This window comes from Channa argus, chromosome 11, assembly GCF_033026475.1.
Source record: "Channa argus isolate prfri chromosome 11, Channa argus male v1.0, whole genome shotgun sequence".
In the NCBI taxonomy this organism is placed as follows: domain Eukaryota; kingdom Metazoa; phylum Chordata; class Actinopteri; order Anabantiformes; family Channidae; genus Channa; species Channa argus.
The window spans coordinates 14467162-14490762 of NC_090207.1; the positions used below are offsets into that span (position 1 = coordinate 14467162).

At 37.4% G+C, this 23601-nt stretch overlaps 3 protein-coding genes and 1 long non-coding RNA gene across 8 annotated transcripts in view; 2 read left to right on the plus strand and 2 right to left on the minus strand.

The window, feature by feature from the left end:
- sgsm1a (small G protein signaling modulator 1a) overlaps positions 1–1092 on the minus strand; it is a 28204-nt gene extending 27112 nt beyond the window's left edge. For all 3 annotated transcript variants that reach the window (XM_067519932.1, XM_067519931.1, XM_067519930.1), the window contains exons 1-2: positions 983–1092; positions 822–865 (exon numbers count right to left, since the gene is read on the minus strand). In XM_067519932.1, the coding sequence (XP_067376033.1) occupies positions 822–865; positions 983–1001 (63 nt within the window). In that variant the 5' untranslated portion in view covers positions 1002–1092. The remainder of the gene's footprint in view (positions 1–821; positions 866–982) is intronic.
- A 3147-nt stretch (positions 1093–4239) lies between these two features.
- On the plus strand, positions 4240–11986 carry slc6a4b (solute carrier family 6 member 4b). The gene is made up of 13 exons (XM_067519933.1): positions 4240–4527; positions 5743–5877; positions 6134–6353; positions 6492–6630; positions 6741–6875; positions 7625–7728; positions 9263–9390; positions 9490–9602; positions 9928–10059; positions 10235–10334; positions 10469–10569; positions 10849–11016; positions 11103–11986. The coding sequence occupies exons 1-13, from the start codon at positions 4326–4328 to the stop codon at positions 11181–11183; spliced, it is 1758 nt and encodes a 585-aa protein (XP_067376034.1). The 5' UTR covers positions 4240–4325; the 3' UTR covers positions 11184–11986.
- Positions 11987–15040: 3054 nt separating this feature from the next.
- LOC137135622 (uncharacterized) lies at positions 15041–15967 on the plus strand. The gene is made up of 2 exons (XR_010915472.1): positions 15041–15247; positions 15423–15967. It is a non-coding gene; the product is annotated as an uncharacterized lncRNA (long non-coding RNA).
- A 482-nt stretch (positions 15968–16449) lies between these two features.
- On the minus strand, positions 16450–23415 carry ankrd13a (ankyrin repeat domain 13A). Of its 3 annotated transcripts, XM_067519960.1 has the most exons (16): positions 22901–23414; positions 22438–22469; positions 21931–22066; positions 21509–21633; positions 21351–21396; positions 20889–21032; positions 20598–20787; positions 20116–20182; positions 19932–20013; positions 19781–19842; positions 19371–19501; positions 19111–19268; positions 18894–19025; positions 18635–18795; positions 18418–18494; positions 16450–18259 (listed from the first exon to the last, which is right to left on the minus strand). In XM_067519960.1, exons 3-16 carry the CDS (start codon positions 21941–21943, stop codon positions 18061–18063), a joined length of 1587 nt encoding a protein of 528 aa, XP_067376061.1. In that variant the 5' UTR covers positions 21944–22066; positions 22438–22469; positions 22901–23414; the 3' UTR covers positions 16450–18060. The 3 variants fall into 3 exon arrangements, with proteins under 3 accessions (XP_067376061.1, XP_067376058.1, XP_067376059.1); XM_067519957.1 differs by lacking the exon at positions 22438–22469 and having other exon boundaries at positions 22901–23415; XM_067519958.1 differs by lacking the exon at positions 22438–22469 and having other exon boundaries at positions 18430–18494; positions 22901–23413.
- Positions 23416–23601: the final 186 nt, after the last annotated feature.

Sequence of the window (23601 nt, forward strand, 5' to 3'; positions counted from 1 at the left end):
ATTCAATTACACATCAGCGGTCTTTACACAAGCAGTCATTGGAGCAAAATCTAACACTAAATATGCCTAAATGATAAGGGCAGATTCAAAGGTCTAAGAAAAAAACGCATCCAGGGGTTGAATGACAGACAGACTAAATGGTAGTGACGTTTCATTGGATCTATACTGAACTCGTTTTTCTCTCTAACTGCAATAAACTCGGATGATGATGAGTGATTCAAAATGATGAAAATCCAGCTAGGCAAGCCACCAGAGCTGCTTCCATATTTGTTTCCACTCAACACAATATAACCCATTACATGTATCACGCACGCGCGTGCGCGTGCACACACATATATATATATATACACACACACACACACACACACAGGTGTCCAAATGAAACCACCAAATGGCTTGGCAGAAGGCTCATGGTTTGCTGTGCCATAAACACCACCAACAATGACTATAGACAATCTGTTTCCTTCATGCAGATTCTCCACCCGAATAATTACTGAGGTGCAGCACAAACACTGAGCCCTGACTGAGAAACACAGTTAAATAAGAAAAAAGAATTAACTGTACTTGAATAACTATTCTAACATTTATTGTAGGCTTGTTCTCTAATCTTTTCAAATAAGCTGTGATACAGATGAGCATCTCCTGTAAGCCACATCTGTATCAGGTGTCATTATGAGGAAAAGACAGGACATTCAGTGCAAACACATAAGTGTCAACCGGGCTTTGTTGTGGTTCCACTGAAAAACCTGGTCGTGCACGGAGTGACCTGTTCAGCTTTATACAAACTAAACTGTTTGTTTTTCCGAGCTGAAAACACCCACCTCCTTCTTGACGGTGCGCAGCAGCTTCTGACGGGTCTCTGCTTCTAAAACACAGCACAAAGAGTCCCACACAGGGCATTATTTCTCTGTATCACAACTTAACTTATGCTATAAAAACACAAACAGGATTTAAGGCTTTTTCGCCCTTTTTTTGCCCTTACCTGCCATGATTGTTGCCATGGATCCTGTCTCCTGTCTGCAAGCTGCACCCCTCCCTCAGCCGAGCGCTGCTTCTACAATGCGATGTGGCTCACGACTCCACCTCCCCTGTACACACGCCTCTTAAAGACACACGCAGAGTCTCCATTGGGTGGCCCAACACCAAGTAGACCACAAAAGCTTTGTAATAACAGCTTTCTTGCAATGAAGTCTTATCATATTGTCCATAGAGCAGGCTTCAAGCACCTGCACCAACATTGCTTCACAAATGTATATAAACGTCAGTAAAGATTCCACGAATAAATAGACGACAGTGTGTTCACAGTTTGACAGACAGATATGAAAAGTATTCCTGGACTCCAAACAAACAAAGACATAAAATGCATGGAGGTATATGTTTATGTGCTTGTCAAAATTTCCCAGACATGGAAAATTTTAGTGTTTGTGCCATCTTGTGGTCAAGATATGGAAGGACTGTTAAGAGTCAGTTAATGTATCTGCAAACCATAAACGTGTTTTTTCAAAAAATTGTATTAACGTCATTGGTGAATAATAAATTAATCACCAGTAAACAATACATAAATAAACAAAATGCTGGAAATATGTGTCTTAATATTTAGAAGACAAAATTATTCAATTATTCAAATCATAAGTACTTAGTAATATAGATGCTTACAGCACAACCACCTGGTTGTTCAACCACCTTTGTTCAGTTCCTGAGTTAAAAAAATAAAACAAAAAGTGTATCTCAAACTGTCCAGAAGATGGCGATGGTGTCATTTTCAAGCCCCAAACTCTACCAAGCAGAAGGAGTAAATCCAATAGGTTGCAATGTTTAAGCTTTTATTGAAATATGCGTTCACACTTTTGTGTTGCATATGAGTGAAAGCATGTTCAGAAACACCACCTAACCCAGAATATGAGCAGAAAGAAGTTGGTAGGCTTCAGTGAATTAGAGTCTTGAGGCCAAACCTCCAGCTGCACCTGGGGGACTGAGCTGTCAGGTAGATCAGGTGGTATACAAATGGAGTAATAACACAAGTTGACAGACATAGAGCTGCTCAACCCCACAAAGATCCCTTTATAGTTTCCGTGCCAAAAAAAATCCCTGGTTTCCTTCAGTGGATGTTAAGATCTTAATTGTAAACTGCAAGTTGCTGAGACCTGCAACCTTATATTGTAGGACAAACAACAATTACCAAACTATTCAGATATTAAAAGTGGTCTTTTTTACATATTCATTAGATGTGGCACTGCATCTATTTTATCTTTTCCAAAGTCAGAAGCCCTGTTCCACTAATATTATTGTGTCTGTGCCTTGTACCTCTTTTTTTCTCCCTGTATTTTCCTCATAAACATCCTCCAGGATTCCCCACGCTGGGATGACTCACACATTGCAGTGGCTTCAGATAATATGAGGTAATAGTCTTGTTAAATGGCACACCAGGACTTCTGTCTGGGTAAACAGCACAGCAGAGCTTATGTATGCATAACCAGCTTGCCTTAGGTTGCTTGTCAACATTTGTGTCCACACTTTAGCCTTAGTATATCAATTCTGTCCTGTCTAACAACATTTATTTACAGCCAAATGATAAATCCTGGTATGCACAAAACTATGAAAAAGACTTCAAACCAGAAATATTCCTATAGTTGTTGCTTTGAATCCCTGTGAAATGTAAGTACTGAAAATAATGAAAAACAGACTGAAAGGAAAGTTCGGTTATTAACATGTTTTATACTTACTGCAGAAAACAATTAGGATGAAAAGTATAAAAATCTGGGCTCAACACAACACATAGTAATTACTGATCTCAATCCAAAGTTATTTAAAATCCCACAGCCACAGTATAAAAACAACAATGCTGTACAATTTACATGTCCTTTTGCTTGTTAGTCTCTGAACAAGGCCAATATGCACATGCTCATGTGTGATGAGAGTGGACATGTGCTAACAGACGCTGAGGCGAGCGATAGAGGCTCCTGTCAGTCTGATGTTCTTCGGCCCATGTGTGCTAATGCTGATTGACAGGACAGTATGTTCGAAAAGGCCAGTGCTGTGTAGTTTGTTGTTAGGTTGTTAGGCTTCAGGCGCCTGGGGGCTCATCTACCTGAGCAACCACAGCCTCTATCTATCTATCTATCTATCTATCTATCTATCTATCTATCTATCTGACAATTTCTGATAGCATTGGATGTCTCTCATGATGCCTATTTCTTAGAGTAACTTCACTCTTACTAAAGTCACTCTTACTCTCTCAGACCTGCATGACTGATGGTCACAGAATAACCACTTAGCAGCTTTTTCAAATTGTTTACAGCTAAAAGAAAGAAAGTTAAGTTGCTATGTTTAGCTTTACTGTACAAAATGGCAGATCTGATTGTCTCTCTGGGTCTTCGCCTTTTTACCAATTTGACTTTCTCTCTAGTTTTAACCTATCTGTTTATTGTCTTTCCATTCTTTACCAATGACAGTCTCCCCAGCATTTAGCTGTTCTGTACAACTGAGCAATTCTTTACATATTATACACATTTGTTGGATTTCGCACAGTTCATACTTTTGTTAAAATGTTACTCTACATTTAGTGTAATAGAGTGCTTTGCCAATGTACTTGTTTCCCTTTGGTTTTACCAAATTTTTTCTATGTTAAATTTATGTAATACAGGAAAATAACAAAAAAGCCAAGCCAAGCATAATGGGGCATTTTTGATAGGGTTGGCTTATTTATTGTCATACAAAATTACTTCGGAAACACATACTGAAGCTTTTGGATGAGCTATTTGCTGATGGACTACATGTATGTTTAATAATGGTTGTAAAATTTTGAAAATGTTAGCCGTGTTTAACAAGGCTGAGGAAAAATGTTTCATCTTTTCTTTATGTCAATTGGGTGTCTATTTTATTTTTCGCTTTTGTCTTTTATTGTGAAGTACAAGATAAGTTTATTTGACTTTATTTGAGAAATATGAGAAATTGTGGACATTCACTTTAAATTATGCTTAATGTGAATGGACATGAGATGCCAAAAGCGTGTATTTTTATCAGATGAAGTGAAGAAATCTGCAGCGCTGTAGCTGTTGTTGAACTTGAAGTGAAATGATAAATCTGTTATCCATGTTTTTGATCAGCTAAACAGCAGTGGATTTTGACGTCTAAAGCAGCTTTAAAAGCTGCTGTCAATAAAAAACAAACCTTTCTGGGTCCGTTTCCACTAACAGTTGTCTGCAGGAGCTTCAGCAACTCCTCCCACTCCGCCCTGTTATCATTTTAGGGGAAACATCCTCCTCTCTGTGGAGCTGGTCCTCTGGCTGACTTTTCACAGTCCGCCCCGACAGGACTCAACAGTCATGGCTGGAAGTGTGACCCACCACGGCTCCCCGAACCCCGGCTACAGTTCCAACAACGTTGTCCCGGTGCCGGTCATCACACAGACTGACTCCAGGGACAAATGGAGCAAAAAGATGGACTTTCTCTTGTCTGTCATTGGTTTTGCGGTGGACCTGGGAAATGTTTGGAGATTTCCGTATATATGTTATCAAAACGGTGGCGGTAAGTCAGTGAGTTTAATTTAAGGTAAGATTTGTGTAACTTGAACTGGTGCAGTTTTTAAAATTTAGACGTTCCCAAAATAATTAAAATTAATTTAAAATTATTCTCAACTCGAAGAAGAAACTGTCCATGGTGCTGAAGTGCGCATCTGTAGCCTTCACTTCATAGTCCACTTTAAAAAGTTTTTACACTTTTCCTGTGACACATCTATATTTTTGTGTTTACAATTGAAAACCTGGCAAAGTCTTATCAAAAAACAATCATTTATTTTTCTAGTGATGTAAAACGATTAACTGCTCAAATGGCCATTCAAAAGGTGCTTTGATCAGTATCTTACCATCAGCAAACAAATCGAGGGTGAAGCGAGTTCGTTTTCATAATACTTATCATGCAGGGAATTAAAAAGTGCTACACATTATACACTCAAATGCAAAACATATTATTTAAAACAAACAAAAGAAAAAAACTGGTGTTGTTATTTCAGAAGCATAAATAGAGTTTTAAAACAACAAAAAATTAAATACATTTTATTTCATGGTAATGTATAAAATTGCTTTAATTAAGACCAAACCGAGACCAAGGGAGGGTTCTATCTATCTATCTATCTATCTATCTATCTATCTATCTATCTATCTATCTATCTATCTATCTATCTATCTATCTATCTATCTATCTATCTATCTATCTATCTATCTATCTATCTATCTATCTATCTATCTATCTATCTATCTATCTATCTATCTATCTATCTATCTATCACGACCAAAATAAGGACTAAACTAAAATTGCATCCATTCAGTATAATACCAGTGAATGTTATTTATAATGCATCTAAAAAATAAAATACTTTTTGGTGCCTAACCGAGAGTAATTTCCCACTTGCTGTTCAAACGAAACTGTATCTTAAAGAGCACTTATTCAGGGTTTTCTGACTGTTTTAAAAATTTGTTTAATGTTGTTATGTGTTGTTTTTCAAGGAACTGTACAATATCTTGTTAGGTAACAAAACAGATATCGATGCTGTAATTATTAATTGCGCAAAAAGACTGAGTCAAGTGTTCACATATGAACATTTTAAGTGGCCAGCTGGTTGGGCATAACCTTGGAGATGAGGATATATTGTAGATAATTGATGGTTATATTGTAATTGCTTTGCTTACGTTCTAACATATTTGAAACAGAAATAAAACATTGACCTTACACCTCTCTGTGCAGGTGCTTTCCTTATTCCCTACATTTTGATGGCCATCTTCGGTGGTGTGCCACTCTTTTACATGGAGCTGGCACTGGGACAGTTCCACAGAACGGGAGCAATTTCCATATGGAAACACATCTGTCCCATTTTCAAAGGTAAGGCTTCACACTGTGCTGCTCAACAGCAGATGTTCAAATCCAGAAAAGCACTGACTTAAAATCACATATATACACTGATAGGTTTATATTTATTAATCTTCTTAATCTTCTATCCCTTTTTGAACCAAAAACAGTCACTTTGAACAGTCACTTTGCAGTGACTGTAAACGCATCATCAAAGTGAGCCGGTGAATTATTACACCAACATTTCACGGGTGACGTCTCCTTTTCACACTTGTCTGTTCTTTTTCAGGCATAGGATATGCCATTTGTATTATTGCTCTCTATGTGTCCTTCTACTACAACACCATCATTGCCTGGGCTCTCTTCTACTTCTACTCCTCTTTCTCTACCATCTTGCCCTGGACAAAGTGTGACAATGTGTGGAATACCCCTGACTGCACCAACTATTTTGGCATAGACAACGTCACCTGGACAAATTCCTCCAGGTCTCCGGCAGAGGAATTTTACACGTAAGTGCATGTAAGTGTGAGTAACAGAAACTACATACATAAATAGCTTTACAGTAATACTGTCAGGTCATGTGTCTGTACTGGAAGAGTTGTTTTGTCTGCTGAAGACGTGGCAATATATGTGTTTTATCCAAACAGGAGAAATGTTCTTGAGATCCACAAGTCATCAGGGCTGAGAAACGTTGGGGGCATTCGCTGGCAGTTGATGCTCTGCCTTTTTCTCATTTTCACTATCGTATATTTCAGCCTTTGGAAAGGGGTGAAGACTTCAGGGAAGGTAGAATATTGCTTTTGCTCTACTACAATAAAAATACAGAGTACTGTGTATCTGTACTTTAATCACATGTCCCTGATCTCATCCTAAATTCATCTCTTCGTCCATATCAGGTAGTGTGGGTGACTGCCACCTTGCCCTACATTGTGCTGTTCATTCTACTAATTCGAGGAGCCACTCTGCCAGGAGCCTGGAGAGGCGTGGTGTTTTACTTAAAACCTCAGTGGGAGAAGCTGCTGGAGACAAGTGTGAGTTAACCAAAAAGTTGGTTGGTCAGAGTACGATCCAATTCTGTATTTTCTAACAAGAAAAACATGATCGTGTCCAACTTGAAAACCATATTTCATGCAATACATCAGTTTTTCAGTTAGCCAGAGGTCAATGAGTAAAGTATAAGGAGAAAAGAAGGAAAAAAATATAACTATAAAAATAAAGATAATTCAGCAAACGTAGCTTATGTCAGGTAGTGTAGAAAAGTCCATTATTGCTTGTTGATTTAAAACTTTGTTTTGTTTCAGATTTTGATCATTTGCTAAACATGTGTGAGTGGTTTGGTGGGAAGGGAATATGGATGAGATGAAATGAGATGCATAAATAAGCCACAGAGCAGGATAATTAGATGCATAATTGGTTTAGTTTTCTGCCCATTAACAAAGGCTTCCCTTTCTGTCTCACTCACCAATAACACTGGCCTCTTCTTTTTATTGCTGAATATGTGCTTCTCTTCAGATCTCCCTGCATACAGCTGCGGTGCTTAGATTTTTACACAACTGACTAAACACATCTCTGCTTGAACATTTGTACTGAGGATTGAAAAGACAAATAAAAAAAAGTCTAAACAATACTTTGATAATGTTCACTGAAAGACAGGAAGAAATTAGTACTAATCTGTATTAGGTCTTCCTTAATTTTCTGCTATTATGATATATCATTTTGTGTTGCTGGAGTTGCAGACACTCCTAGGGATACAGACTCTTTTCTGTTTGTCTCCATTTAGGTGTGGGTGGATGCTGCTGCACAGATATTTTTCTCTCTAGGGCCAGGATTCGGGGTCCTCTTGGCTCTTTCTAGCTACAACCCTTTCACAAATAACTGCTATCGGTAAGAACTGAGCTGTCCCCTGACCTGTGGTCAGCGGTGTGAATGAAAAACTGAGACCTTTTTACACCAATTGACACTGTGTAATAAGAACACACACCTCCTCTTTGAGCTATAGCCTAGACGAGTTGGAAACCCAAACTGAACAGCTGTGGGGTATAAGTAAATGGCATTTAAGATAACATGTTAAATGTAATGTGGTGGATATAAACACTATAGAAATGTAATGTACCATTAAATTCCATGTACCCCAGTATGACTAATGGTGTGTATGATTGATGTGGCTGGACATGTGATGGACTAGTAGTAAACATAGAGATAAGGTTTGAAAGTGGACATTCAAATACATTTAAAAATTGCAATGTGCTATATTGGTCTTTATATTCTAATACATTGATTTACATTAAAAAATAACTATATGACATACAAAGTTTTCCCATATTTTTTTCGTTTTTATATTAGAAAAATACAACATTTTATTTTCATCTGATTAGCAATAATAAAAACAATCATAGATTTCTTTTTGAGACAGTAACCAAACAGTAACCATAGTAAACAAATCAATGATATGAGATTTTAAATAAATTCCTCTATCAGCTCTTATCGACACTATGATGAACTTTCAACCTGCTTTTCAACCTGCTGTCCTTTCCTTTGAGTTAAACCTTTAAAATCTACTTCTAATATGCTTGATCCATTAGCAGCCAATCTTTCTAAAAGGCTCTGGCCCATCTGGGTCCGACAATGTTAAATGTCATCAATATGTCCCTTGGCACTGGTACTGTCCTTTCTAATTTCAGATCTGCTGTTATCATACATTTATTGAAGTAACCACATCTTGACTCAGAACAGCTAAATAACAATTGTCCAGTTCCAGTTTTATTTTTTTTCAAAAGCTCTTGAGAGTGCTCTGTCACATCAGCTACCATCCCATTTGCACAAAAATGATTTATCAATCTGCTTTTAGATCTTCCCATTTCACCGAAACCCCACTTGTTAAAGTAGTTAATCACCATTTACTGAAACTGGATTCAGGTTATTTCTCAATCCTTATACTCTTAGATCTTAGTTCTGTATTTGTTAAGATAGATTATTCTATTCTGGTAAAACAACTTGAAAGGAATTTAGGTGTTTCTGGACTGGCCCTTGATTGGGTATAATCTTACCTAACTGATGCCCAGTTTGGGCCCCTTGTGTTTTCAGTTTATATATCTCTTAAGGATTGAATTTTTGTGGTTATGTGGACGATACTCAGCTGTATGTCCCTGTGAAGGTTGATGATACTGCCTCCTTGTTTGACCTGAAGACCTGTATGTATTAATGTATGTTCTGATCAATATATGGCCAGGAATATCTTCTAACCCATGAAAGTAAATAGAGTGTATGAAGGAACAAAGGCCAGAAGCGTGTGTAAAGTATATTTCAGTGCAGACAGAAGTAAACTTGATTCAAAGACACATGAAAAGTCAAATTTAAAGAAGGATTGTATGAGTATAAGCAACATGAGTGACAACTATCATGCTGATTTGTTCAACAGGGATGCCATTGTGACAAGTTTGGTAAACTGCCTGACCAGCTTTGTGTCAGGGTTTGTCATCTTCACCGTGCTGGGCTACATGGCAGAGATGAGGAAGGTGGAGGTTGAGGATGTTGCTAGGGATAAAGGTCAGTAAAAAATAAAATGACAATGAAAAGGAAAAAATCAGTTAAACAATAAAATGATCTTCCATATCTCATGATTTTCATTGTTTGGCTGCTCTCCAGGACCAAGTTTACTCTTCATCACTTACCCAGAGGCCATTGCAAACATGATGGGCTCAACTTTTTTTGCGATCATCTTTTTTGTAATGATGATAACGCTTGGACTGGATAGCACGGTATGAACATGGCCACATGGTCACTTTGTGCATTATCAAGAAATATAAAATTAAATATGTTATTTAATTATGATACTTAAATAAACTTTAATAAACTTTAATAGCTAAGTCGGCTGTAACACTCTTATCCAATAACTATAGCTTTATATTTAGTGCATTTAAGCTTTCCTTCTACAACAGTTTCTTATTTCTTTACTGATTTGACATGTGCAAATCTAGCCCCAGAGGTGGTATTTGTCATGAAATATGCATATTTTCTTGACAGTAAGGAGACTGAAACATGTACATTAAATTGTAACTAAAGTCAACTGTCTGTGTGTTTCAGTTTGGTGGGCTGGAGGCGATAATCACTGCTGTGTTGGATGAATATCCGGATCATTTCTCTCACAGACGAGAACTTTTTGTTTTGGGCTTGGTACTTGTCTGTTTTTTGGGCTCCCTAAGCACCCTTACAAATGTACGTTTTTTGTTTTTTTTTCAGCATTTTAAATTTGTTTATCCAGAGCAGCTATCTACATGCATATTTACTGTGTGGCTTATGAAGTTCTGGAATTCTGCAGGTTGATGATGAAATGGAGGAAAATGAGTTATGACCGATTAAGTTATGAGGCCGTGTAAAATGTTCTTGACAGGGTGGTGCCTACGTGGTGAAGTTGCTGGAGGAATTTGGAGTTGGATGCTCCATTATTGCTGTAGGTTTCTTGGAGGCCATTGCTGTATCGTGGTTCTATGGTAAACAGAAGATTATTACTGATTTGCTGGTATTCAGAAAATCAATTTAATATTCTATTTCATGTGGTGTAACACAAAATCTTGTCAGAAATACTGTGAATAACATTGTCTTATCATACTTTTGCTGCTTTCAGGCATTCAAAGATTTAGCAGTGATGTTGAGGCCATGCTGGGCAAAGGTCCAGGTTTATTCTGGAAGGTGTGCTGGGTCGCCATCAGTCCAGGATTTCTGGCAGTAAGAGTTAAATATTCTGACTAAAGTTTTAACTTGTTTTCTAGAGCAAATGTCAAATTCCTTCTGCTACATTTACTGTAATCTTTTGTATGAATTCATCTTTCTGGTTGTGTTTTTGTCGACATTTTGGACTTTTACACTACTATGACCTATCCGACTATACAAGCATTCTGATGGAAGTGCAACAGATATAGTACCCTTTCCCAGTATTATTGCTGAGGTAAAACAATAAAAGTCAAGTTAACAAATAAAAATTTTATGTATCTCAACTATTCTCAGTATATCATATTGAGCTCCATGCTGAAAGCGCCGCCACTTACGCTGTTTGATTATAAGTACCCCGACTGGAGCATCACAGTGGGATACATCATTGGCTTCTCATCCTTCATGTGGATCCCCATTTATATGGTTTACAAGTTGGTGTGGACCCCTGGATCTCTCAAACAGGTCAGTGGTTAACAAAAGGTAGGAAAATGCTGAAACTTCAAAATTTTTACATAATTTCTTTAAAATGTACCTCTTTTTTTCTACAGAGACTGGCAGTATGTCTGAGACCAGAGAGGACCATTCCAGACATCCATGCTGACAGCCTCAACATGGCCACTGTGCCATAGGAAGAGAACAATCCTTAACACACTTGTAGATTCCCATTCAAACCCCAGTTTTAAGTGATTACCCACTATCTGACATTATGACTGTTACCTGCTTATGATTTAAAAAATGTCACCTTTCCTTACTCATTTTCAAACATAAATGCTGCTAAATTTATATGTCAGAGAAGAACCAAGATAGCAATAGTCACATTTTAGCCGTATAGTCTGTCTGAGTCAGATCTGCCCACATCACCAGGATAGTTTATGTTTTATTCTTCATCTCGCCATTTTTCAGATAATGCATTCTTTTGTTGATAGTAAACTCAGTGGTCTGTCTTTTTTTAGTCAGCTGCATTTATCTTTCAAAGTAATCATGCTATGGAAAATAAAGACATTTATTTCTATCTGAAACATTTGGTACATTATTTCTATTGCACAGAAACATAAATTCCATGTTGTTTGATAAAAAAGGGTGAAGGGCAACAATGAAAGCATCAGTGCTGAAAATACACCAACAGCATGGTTAACACAGTTTTCCAGCACTACACTAAGAATTGGAGTGATTTGCCTGTAATGTTAGACTAAAAATATACTGTACACTAACTTGAAGCCCCACGTGGAGAAACCAAATCAACAGTAGATGAGACTGACAGCAATCTAGTGTCTTTATTTCTTGTCGGTGCTGTATTTTATGAGTAGAACACAGTCTGTAAAACAGTGCTCATTTAGAATTTCAGCTGCTGGACATATCCGATAAAATGCTGTTTTTCCATACAAATGAATGTGAAGACCTCAGACAAGGATCCAATTAAAATTATTACCATAAAGTTATTACTGTGTATTAATTCACATAGAAACCAGAAGCTTTATACTTTCATATACTATAAAAACACATTTTGCCTATGTGCAGCTGTATTTGTATTACTGTAGTTTTGATTAAAAAGTAACTTTTTAAAGTTCATCTGATGGCTTCATTTGACTCCAGGTACTGTGCTTTGCCTCAATCTGCCAAATATTACACTTTGTGTATAATAATCGTGGAGGTTTATATTAAAATGTGTTTTCACTAATTTCGTCACATTGTGTACATGGTTTCTGCAGGAAGATGTACATAAATGCATTTAAGTATGAATTACATATGTTATTCAGTTAAATACCAATATATTGGTATTTAACTGAATAAAATATGTATATAGTTTATTATTGATATTGGTATTTAACTGAATTTTGAACTGTATTTTGTCTGACCTGTAAATCTGTATAAGACCACAAAAGTGATTTGGTCTTGTGAGTCTTCATATGATGATTGTCCTTGTAATGGCTGTGGGCTGTTGCTGCTCGCCTCTATTAGATATTCTAATTAACAATCTAATTTGCATTATTCACAATCCATCAACTTACAAGGGAATAGAGCAGCCTCTGCCTTCAAATGCTCCCCAAACACTTACAAACACATGCACAAACACAAATACACACAAACGCACTCACTTCAAGGATGATGAGTGTGAACATATAGAAGAGTAGAAAGTGGTTTGGTACATATGATTCCCCACTGAGCTGCTGGTTGGTGCAGATCAAAGCCCTTTTGTCTCAGTGACAGCCATTGAAGTAGAGAACAGGCACGCACAGCAGACACATAAAAGAGACACTGTTAAATAGATGCTTTCTCCTATATCTGCCATGAACAGCTCCACAAACATTAAGGGAAAAACTACGACATGCTATTTACAGTATATTGTTATGGCTCAATCTTTATTATCATCAAGTACAGTGAGAACATAAAAAGTGGAATTACAGGTTTTCTACCGCAGAATCTTCATTCATAATAAATATCAGGAGAATAAGAATAATGTGACACTGCATGCTTACAACCATCTGACAGTTTTAACACCAGGGCTCAGATACATGTGCACCTGCAGGTCATATGTTGTGATCCTCCTACCTTGAGCGAATGTTTTGATTTCTTTTTAGTCCCACAGGTTTTTGAAAACATTGCCAGCTGTAGCTTTTTAATACATGTTTTTCAAATAATGATATTTCTCCCTGAAATATACAGTATATAATTGACCTTAACTATTGTGGGTTATGTTAGAATTTAGACTGATTTGAGACAGAATATATGCTGATTGAGACATACACAGACAGACATACAAAAACCTGCGCAAGCTTAAGTGTGAGACAACAGCGCTGACCACACCACCACTGTGCTGCCCTTGCCGTTAAACAACTCCCTGGGTTAACCAACAAACATGGCATACAGTACATGTGTGGTTATTTTAAATAAACAGTTTCTCATTGTGGTACCAAATTCAAACTATAGCTAAGGATGAAGGGACATTGATGAATTTTGTAGGTGTTCTGTTAGACATTTTATCCAAGAGTCCTTACTGTCAAAATAAAAGAACAAAAGCTTTATGTTGAATTGAAATAGCTAGTATTAAGTCTAATTGTTTGACAGTCTTGGCTGTCTGCATAGTCCGGTTGTTGTTGTTTTTTTAACTGTATTGACGTTCAATGTACTGTATAAGTCTGTATAGGTCTAAGCAGTTATTTGTGTGGCATGATGTAATGACAAGAAGAATTTGCCCTGTGATTAAAGAATCCTGATGAACTAACAGGGGATGATTAAAACAAATGACATTCCCATAACAACTAAAAAGAGTGAAACTTAAATTAAACATATCAAGCCTGTCCGTGTCTTTTCTTACTTACTTAAGCTGGAATGTGATGAAATGTTTTCTTGTTGGTATCAATTTATCCAGGAAACCTCCACTTTTAATTTCAGGCCACCGTGAGTGACATTTCCTTACACTCATTAAGTTTCAATGGCATATAATTAGGAGCTATACTGTTTGTTATGGTGTAAACTTTTAAGTTCTATACAGGATGAAGTATATCAGTCACACATCATAATTATTACGGATATAACCCTAAAGAACTTGACCTTTATATTCTTTGTTGCTTTTTGACATTTCAGAAGCAGAAAATGTGATACAGGCTACACACACTGATGTGTAGAAGTTTGGGATTTTAATTGACATAGCAAATAAAATATAATAAAAAATAATAAAAAATAATAATCATAATTATTATTATTTTTAGAAGAAGAACTAGAAATATAAATTCTCTGGTTTGTTTCAGATGTGAACATTTTCTGATTTTTGTAGTTCAACATGATAATAAACTAAATGTCTTTCCGCTCTGTGAAATGTGTTCAAAAATATTGTTATGTCAATATGTATATATATGTCAATATATTGACAATTACTTCTTAATGGCTTAATTTGGAACATAATCATCAAATTGATTAATAGTTTAAATAACCTAATTGTTTGTTGCAGTCATATGTCAACTGATACAAATAACAAATGCCTAGGACCAAGTGTAATTTCTTTTTACTTTTGATTTTTGGCTGAAAAATGAACAATTTGGTTGAAATAAATTATGAGAAAATGATGAAAAATGTAGCTTAATTGTTTGGTATAAACAACAGCCATAAGCAACAAGCTTTCAATGTAATAAATCAAAACACGTGATATTTTGGCAGGTTTTTAAAAGATAGGTAACAATTTATTTTAAATTTAGTGTTACTAATTGGATGCAGGATAAAAGTTGGAGAGGATCAGAGACGTGGCTAGGTATATTCAACAGTAAGAAAGATTACAATTTATTTGTGAATAAATAAATATTTAGGTTATTACTTGAAAAAGAAAAAAATGAAGAAACTAGCACCAAGTTACCCAGCTTAATCCAGAAAATAATTGCACCGTAAGATAAAATGTTACCAAACGTTAAATGTGCAATAATTATTAACACGCCAACTAATCCTTTCATTTTTTAAGAGTCACTACAAAAATACAGCGGACTTAGGACCCAGCCCGATTAGCGGAAGAAGAAGCGCCTCACTCTGATCATCATCTTCTTCTTCATCACTATCACCATCCACCAGCCTCCATCGCTTGATATGATGTTGCATCTCATCTCACAAGCTGTAATAATGTGTTTTAGCGTTTTCGTTAATGGACAACCCGAGGACTCCAAACTGACCGAGAGAGCTTATGTTGTTTTAGAGAAGCAGAATTTAGGTGAGATCTGATGTGAAAACTAGGCCTGTCAGCACAGGCAGCAATGATCTTGATAGGGTGTCGCTTTGTTTCTTATTTCATACGGACTAAGTGGTAATATAATGGGAACATTATATTGGTAGTAAAAGCACCAGTTATGATGGTTGTGATCCGTTTTGTGTTTTTGCCCCCACAGTCACTCTTGGGAGTGTCCTCGCTGTCCTCATGGTGCTGATGCTTATCATGGCAATCTGTGTTTACAAACCACTGAACCGTCGGTGAAACTGATCTGGACAATTGTTCCTGAACCTGGAGGATTGGGAACAAATGTGGTGTCGTCTTTTACAAAGTGACACCTGCAACCTCCTGATGGGACCAGATTGAACTAGCGCCACCCGCCGGCGAACAAGAAATGTTGCACACCCAGACTGCACAATAATGTATTAACTGGGGTTTAAATACATCAGGCCATTTAAGAATTACTGTATGTTCAGATGGGTTACAACTATTTCTTCTAAGCATTCTGACTTTTGTTAACAAAGGGATTAAATAGGATTAATAGAAATTGTTTGCCTATTTTGGCATTGTTAGTTTTCATTGCTCCTATTAAGCCTAGATGTGTGTCACATTTGATTTTTAATTTTAAAGTATTTCACACCTCAGTGTATGTAGTTGCCTCTTATGGAAATAAGGCTAATAAGCCTTAAGTTCTGCAGCTATTAAATGGGATAAATAATTTGACACAGACTTGCGATTGTTTTTACTCAAACCACTAGTTTGTAGTGTTGATTGAGACTCCTTGGCAAAATTGAGGGAGTAGAGTTAAGTGGTTGTTTTGCTTCTAAATGTATAAATCTGTTGAAGTAAAACATAGGCCTGCAAAACAATTTTATATTGTGTGACAATAACAAAATTAGATGGAAATGAATTAGCTTTTAAAGTGGGAGTCGTCACTGCTTAAATCTACATCAATTACACCAGAAGATCACTCATATTTGTCTAAATATTGACAAACATGACCAATTATCCTGTCAAGTGTTTTAGGGTTCTGGAGCTGATCCCCAGCTGTCATTAGGTGGTTTATAAATTTTTGAAGTTTACTGTAGAGCTTTTTTAATATTTAGCAGGGTTAGGGTTGGTAAAATTGTACAAACTTTAAAACATGAGGTGCATGTAGTTTGCTTATAAAAGCTTTTACATGAAACAAAGCAAATTAACTCAAATTTAGTCTTCATGGAAATAAAGTGCTTTTATTTAAAAACATTTTGAAACAGACATTTTCTTAAAATTTGTAACATATTAAAAAAATCTGCAGCTGGAACGGTCCGTTAAAAAAAAACATCTGCGTTAAATTAACCAAAGCCAGCCTTTTTAAAGTTGACTGTTCAACAGTTTGGCAACTTGATCGTTAAAATTAGCAGTTATTCTGCCAAAGCCCCTGAAAGTCAGACACAGCAATGCAGAGAAACCTTTAATAAGTGGTTGGTTGTCAGTGAAATCAACTATAAATGGTAAACGCATGTCACTCGAGGTACAAATAAAACCGCTGTGTTTTTAAGTTACAAAAATAACAATAAAAAAATTCTGTTCAAAAAGTTTAGTTAGAGTGGCTCCACTCCCCACCTCCGTCAAACGTTTTAATCATAGCAAAGCAGCTCGTTGGCACATGCTAACGAAACTAATTTTATATATGGCAGGCGTGCTTGACATTCAAGTCTATACCTTCTTCTCTTCTGCTCAGAGGTCTAGAGTCATTTGTGGCTACAAAAGGCAGACTGCTCTTAAGAATTGAAGTAATCTCTGCAACACAGCTGTAAATCCACAGACAGATTGGTCTCAGCTATTGCATTTTGAACTGAGGTAATAATGCTTGACGTTTCTCAGTGACAAATGTTAAAAGTTTAGTATTTTCTCATGATAAGATCTGAAAAAATGTTCACAAAAAAAAATCAGGCCAAGAATTAAAAAGGCCCATCCTTTGTTGTATAAAAGTTATGACTATGCAGCTGCTTTAAAGGTAACATGCTTCTGTTTATACTTCTGTAGAGTGTACATTCATTACTTACAGGGAAGTTTACGATCTTGACTCAATGAACCCAAATTTCCATATTAACATTGTTACGGCATAGGATGATATTCATGAGTGAAATAACTGTGCACCAAAAACATTTACTATGCTACAATTTCCAGAAATTTTACAATTGATTAACTAACTAATTCCATAGTGGAGAGGAAATGTGTAAATTTGGAACCCTGAGATTTCCATTGTTCAGTGAACCTTCAGTCCTCAAAAAAAGAGACTGCTCAGGAAGACTTCAGAGTGAAGTACTAGTAGCTTTCTATTGTATAGCTTTCTAAAATAAGAGAGAACAGAAAAAAACAAAAGTGTGCTAGGCCATAAATGCCATATTTAGGCCATGTACATGAAATTACCTCATGGTTGAGTGGTCAAACATTTTTGTCTAAAGAACCTTAATTAAATTAATTTGAACCCATTCCAGACATTGACATGATCTACACACGCACACCCCTGTATTGAAAAAATAAATAAATAAATAAGAACCCTCCTGAAATTATCTCAGAGTCCATATATCAAGCTTTGGGATGTAGACACACTTTGCAGAGATAGAAATATATAAAGGAGTACGCTCTTACCAAAAATACCTTTTGGAAAATATTGGATACCGAGAGTTTGACATTGTTTTCAAGAATGATGATCTGTTACAGACAGAAATCTGTGGTTGCATAGATGCGTGTGGTTGGAAAGGAATACTGAGGTGTGGTGGTTGCTTCTGGATCTGGAAAAGTTAAATTATTATTCCCTCTTTTTCCTTTTACTTCTCTGTGAGTGACAGCTGCAATATTCTCTCCAGCTCCTCTTCCTCCTGCTTCCGCACCCTCTCCTCTTCTTCCCGAGCTTGTGCAGAGAGCTCCATGGCCAAGCGGAGGTCGGAGTCAGGGCTAGAGGCGGAGATGCAGCTGGAAGGGCTGGAAGTGTCTTCATATTCCACTAGCACCCCCTCTGGGATACTCCTGGTATGACATTGACAGGTAAACTGAGATCTGCGTCTTTGCTTGTACTGACACATTTGGGCAGTTAACAAATAATAGTGTGTCATCTAATTCCCTGTAGGACTAGGACGTAGTCAGGGCTGTTCTTTTTACCAAATTGCTATGCTAGCAATATTAACCTGTGGTCCCACCTGTCACTCTGGCTGCTTCGCATCACATCAGTGAATTCTCCATTAGCATCATCCCAGCTCCCCTCCTACAATGAAACAAATATTAGGGGTAACGGCACTGTAAGTGATGCAATGAACAACAAAGACAAGAAGAGAGTGAGGCAAAAAAGACCAGATATGTCGATGCTGACATATTTCCCAGGGAACTCAGCAGTCATGTTCTGACCTGACCGGGGAAATTGCGAGACTCCAGGAGACTCTGATGGATAGCGTACTGCAGTAGCTCCTCATCGTTGTTGGACATGGGTGTGTGCCGGCTGCCTCCTCTGCGGTGGTAACTCAAAGGGACCTGAAACACCAAGGGACTCACCTGAAAAGCGACCATTTCTAGACACATGAAAAACAAGTGAAAAGAAAGGTTGTTTAGAACTCACAGAAATTCAGTTTGTACCTGAATACAGTTGTTAAATCGGCTAAAGTCCTACCTCCAGTTTCCTCATTGTCCTCAGAGGATGTCGGTGTAGCTGCTGGTGTTGGGTTTGCTTCTGCTTCAGTACTGCATTTATTTACATTCCCAAATGTAATTCTGGCATTCAGCACATGAAACAGTGGAATCTCTGTAAAACAATACAGAAAACAGAAGCAATTAAAGTGCAATTTTAAGTGTAGTCACTGTAAAGGCCTCCTACTAGAGTCAAATACCTATTTTAACAGGAAATCCAGGAGGAAAATTTAGGGTTACAAAGTCTCGTAGTCGTGCAAAATGAGAACTGGTTCGGGCCATGAGGTCAATAATGGGGGTCACCTGCTCCACCAGGGACAAAGGATGTTCCTCACTCATCCACAAAGTACCTTTGAATCTGTGTGATGTTATTACAGACAGCAGTGTTAAAACGTTCACACAACTTAATTCATGATAAGAAAAGCATAGAGCTATAAGGATTAAAGTATGAGGTTATTACTTCTGTGTCCGAATGCTCAGTTCAATGGGTCGGCCAATGTCTCTGTTCCCTAGGTCAAAGTTCGGATCAAAATATTCTTCTGGAGTGATTGCAGTGGGATTGGTGGCGGTTGCATACTCAAGAGTGAGATCCTATTAAGTTAAGAAATCAAATGTAATCAGCTGTGAGGCAGGAACAATATGCATTTTTAAGGATTTTAATTTGGGGCAGTCTTTTACCCTTCATTTCAGTTGGCACTGCAGAGATATACAAGAAACACAGGGGAGAGAGAAGGTATGACATGTAACAAAGGTCCCCAGTGGGACTCAAACTGGGGTTGGTGCAGTTATATTGCATGTGCTGTAAATATTCACCTTCCAGGACACCCCAGAATATATAATCTTTATGTAATTACTGAATGTATGTCTTACTCCTTGTGCACTTATGTGCTGCTCCACAGTCCCTAGAAGAGACTCCAGGATGTTTCTTTCACCTTTGAGCAACAACAAAAACATCTAACTTCAGGACTCTCATTTAGTCAAATTTAGATTTGTGTACAGTTTGAGAATATTTCGTACTTACTTTTAATCCTTGATTTCTCCTCATCTGTAAGATGCTCTGTCCTCGTCCTGATTACAACATTCACATTGTTCACACTAAAAACCTGAGAGAACAACCAAATTCTAATGTCAGATATTTTAAAACATGGGTTATATGATGTTCACTGACAGTATGCAATGGTTTTAAGGCAGTGACTCCTGTGAACCTTAGCTTCAAATCCATTGACCACTTCGGTTTTGTCAGTTCTCCACCCCCATATGCCAGACTTGTTTCTGTGAGGGAAAAAAAATACAAAACACCAATATATCCTTCAGTTTGGTGCACTACAATGCGAAACAGGTCATAGATACGGGAGAATTTAAGTAGCCTTTAAATTATATAAAGCTCACGGAGAGGCTATCACCAATCTGACTTTCCTGTCATTTTAGAGGTAAGTGCTATTGCATTATGCTGTTCGCTTTTGTTTTAGATATGTTCCCCATAGCCTCAATCAACTGTTTTCATCAAGTAGTTTGCTCTACAGGTATGGTGAAATGTCAGCATATAGTGAGATGATGCCATCAGATGTCAACTGTTAGTACATATGTCTTCACTGTGGAGTTTGTTTTGGTGAATCAAAGGAAGTGACATCTGTGCTGTGACATCTGTTGTGAGAAAAAAGACAACATAAAACATTTGGACTCTCACCTCTCAAATGCAATATCCTTTGTGTCCAAGTAGGTATTGACAATAGGTGTAGTCAGCCTTTTGGCAACTTCTTGTTCACCTGGTTGCATTGACTCTAGTGTGACATCCTCTATTTCTTGGGATATATTGAAGCGTTCAGTGTCCACTACTTGGTCATCATGGTTCACCTCCATCAACTCTGCATATGAATCTGTAAATAAATCTTAGCCTTAAAACATTTCACCAAAAAATAGTGTCGATCATAAACAGAACTCAAAACTGTTTTGTATCAGAGTGTTAAACCACACACACCATCTCCTTTAAAGATGTAGCTTCTTCGCCCTCTAATCCAGGTCATATTTTCAAAGCCAAGAAGAGTAGCATCCACTCGCAGACTGGCGCCACTTTTCCAGATACGACAAACATCACTTGGACAAACCCGGGACAGAAGAGGGACTGTGGAAAAAAAGCATCTGAATGTCCCACAGTGGCAAGAGAAGTATTGGTACATGAGAAACAGTGTGAATCATTACTAGGCCAAAACAAATGCTTCACAAGTCAAGAGGCAGGGAAAATAGGTTTTTTTATGGCCTGGTGAAGCCACTGGCTTGCAAATATTACGTATTTTGTGTAGCTTTTAAACCATAGAGGGCTGCATTTGAAAACACCATCAGATGCCTAAATGCCTTCCTCTTTTGCATATAAAGCTGCTGATAACCAGCCTGTCTTAGATAAAGAGCTATAAAGTATATCCACACACACAAAACAACTTACTCCAACTGGTGAATTCCCACTTCATTTCCATATAGAAGTCAGGAGACTGTGGATGAGAAGAGCAGAGCAGTGACATCCTATGGTTTCAGACACAAGTAGAAATAGATAAAACAACGAGAAAATACATAATGTTAAGTAATTTAAGTCTAAGGTAAAACCTCTCGGATTTTTGACAACAGCTCAGGCACTCCTCCCAGAGCAGTGGAAGCTTTGAGGTAGTCTCTGCGTTGAAGCACCAACTGAACCATCTCTGGATCTCCGGTGCTTACTGCCTCCTGCAACACTGCACAAACACAAAGAAGTATGAACTAATCCCTTTTAGATAATAGCATCTGTTTCCCAGGGGTAGGAATGATCCATTAAAACAAAACACACCACAACGATGATGGTAATAACCAAACATAGTGAAACTGTATTTGGGGGATTGTGTATCCATTTCTATAAAGAACCCCATTAACCGCAGATGATGTGTGGGATAAAGTGTGTGTAAGTGATCTAACAATCCACTAGTCCTTAAAAAGCAAAACCGCAAGACAAGTCATAGCATTCCTTGTGTGTTCAGTCACAGTTGATAACTAACCTGTCCAATTCATGCCATTTTCTGTGGTCACTTTAGCACCGTGTCTCAGAAGGACTCTCACTGACTCTAGGTGCCCAAGTGACACAGCCAGGTGCAGAGGTGTCCGACCTCTGGGATCCACAGCCTCAATGTCATTCTATGAAATATGAGGAGAAACACACACTTTTATATGTGTAATAAAATGTGGCACTTGGTTACACTACATATTGTTGCATGGTTATGACAACCTGTTATATAAAAGAGCAGGTTTAACTTTGCAATCTCTTTTTACTTGTAACTGAGGTCCCTAATAATAAGAAACGGTGTCATAATTTCTTCACTTTCAAGGCTGAGCAGCATGTCGGCCTTTAAATAAATCGTACTGCTTAGGTGTGGTGACACTGGTAACATTTAAGGCAAATAGTTCGTGGTAATTACAGCACAACAATAGACGAGATTAACTCTGACTAGTTACTATACAGAAAACGTGATTAGAGATATATCTGAAAAAAAAAAAACAATACTTACTTAAACAATACGTAATCATTTACTAGATTACACTGTGACATGGTTGACAGGACATCACCATTACAATTTTTTACCGCAATAAAAACGCAGTTAATTTTTCATTTAGGTGCAAAATACACTTATAGCGTTTCTAATGTTCAAGTCTCTCAAATGAAACACTGTTACTCTAATCGAGTCGACTGGGTTTGTAGCGTACATTACATTACTGGAATCAAAATATCAATTCGTAGTGGAGAACTTATTTTAACATAAACTTCCAAACCTGTTGATCTTTAAGTAGGTAACATTTGTCTACACAGATGTTTAACATGTTAAATGATTGAATGACTACACGGCGGAGCATCTGTCCAAACCACTGGCCTACTTTTAGCTGGATTGCGACGGAGATTTTACATCTCACTCGTAGCTCGATCTAGCTAGCTATAAGTGTGTGGGTCAGCAACATACTAAATGTTTCACCAACCGATGGTAATGTTATCAGTTCTTCCAGTTTTCTGTAATCGTTCTCCCACACTGCGGAGTGCAGAGGAAAGCGCGCTCGGATGTCTTCGCTAATGTTAGCCGTGGACATCTTCCTTGTTGTGGAGCCTCTCAGTGTAACGTTAGCTTGCTTATAATAATGACAGCCATGAGGAAGAGTTATAGACTAATTGCGAAAAAATGCACGTTAAATTTGCCCTAAAGCCTTAACAGCTGACATAAACGATGCAGAAATTATCCAAACAGGTGACCAACTTTTCCCCGAGCCTTCCCCTAAATAAAACTTTTGAACAAGGAAGTAACAGAAGTAGCACCCAATAATGAGAGGGGTGTCCTACATACAAACAGACTCAAACTCTAATAGTATTAGCTCATTAGCACAGATTACCATGCTCACTTAAAGGAAAACGTTATTTATGTGTAATCAAATCATTTCTTTGGTCGATACACGGCGAAAACGTCTGTTGTAACGTTAAACAAAAACATCGTCTTTACAAAACAATAATAGTCTGCTCCAGTTTAGACGCAACCATTCAACTTGTACACACGGGGGTGGGGGTTGCAAAAACATTCAGACTACATGATTCACACTTCGATTTGTCAAATAATAAAATTAAAACCATCGATTCTTTCGAGGTAAACAGCTATGGTTAAACATTTAGGACTTCCCCCAGCGTACTGCCA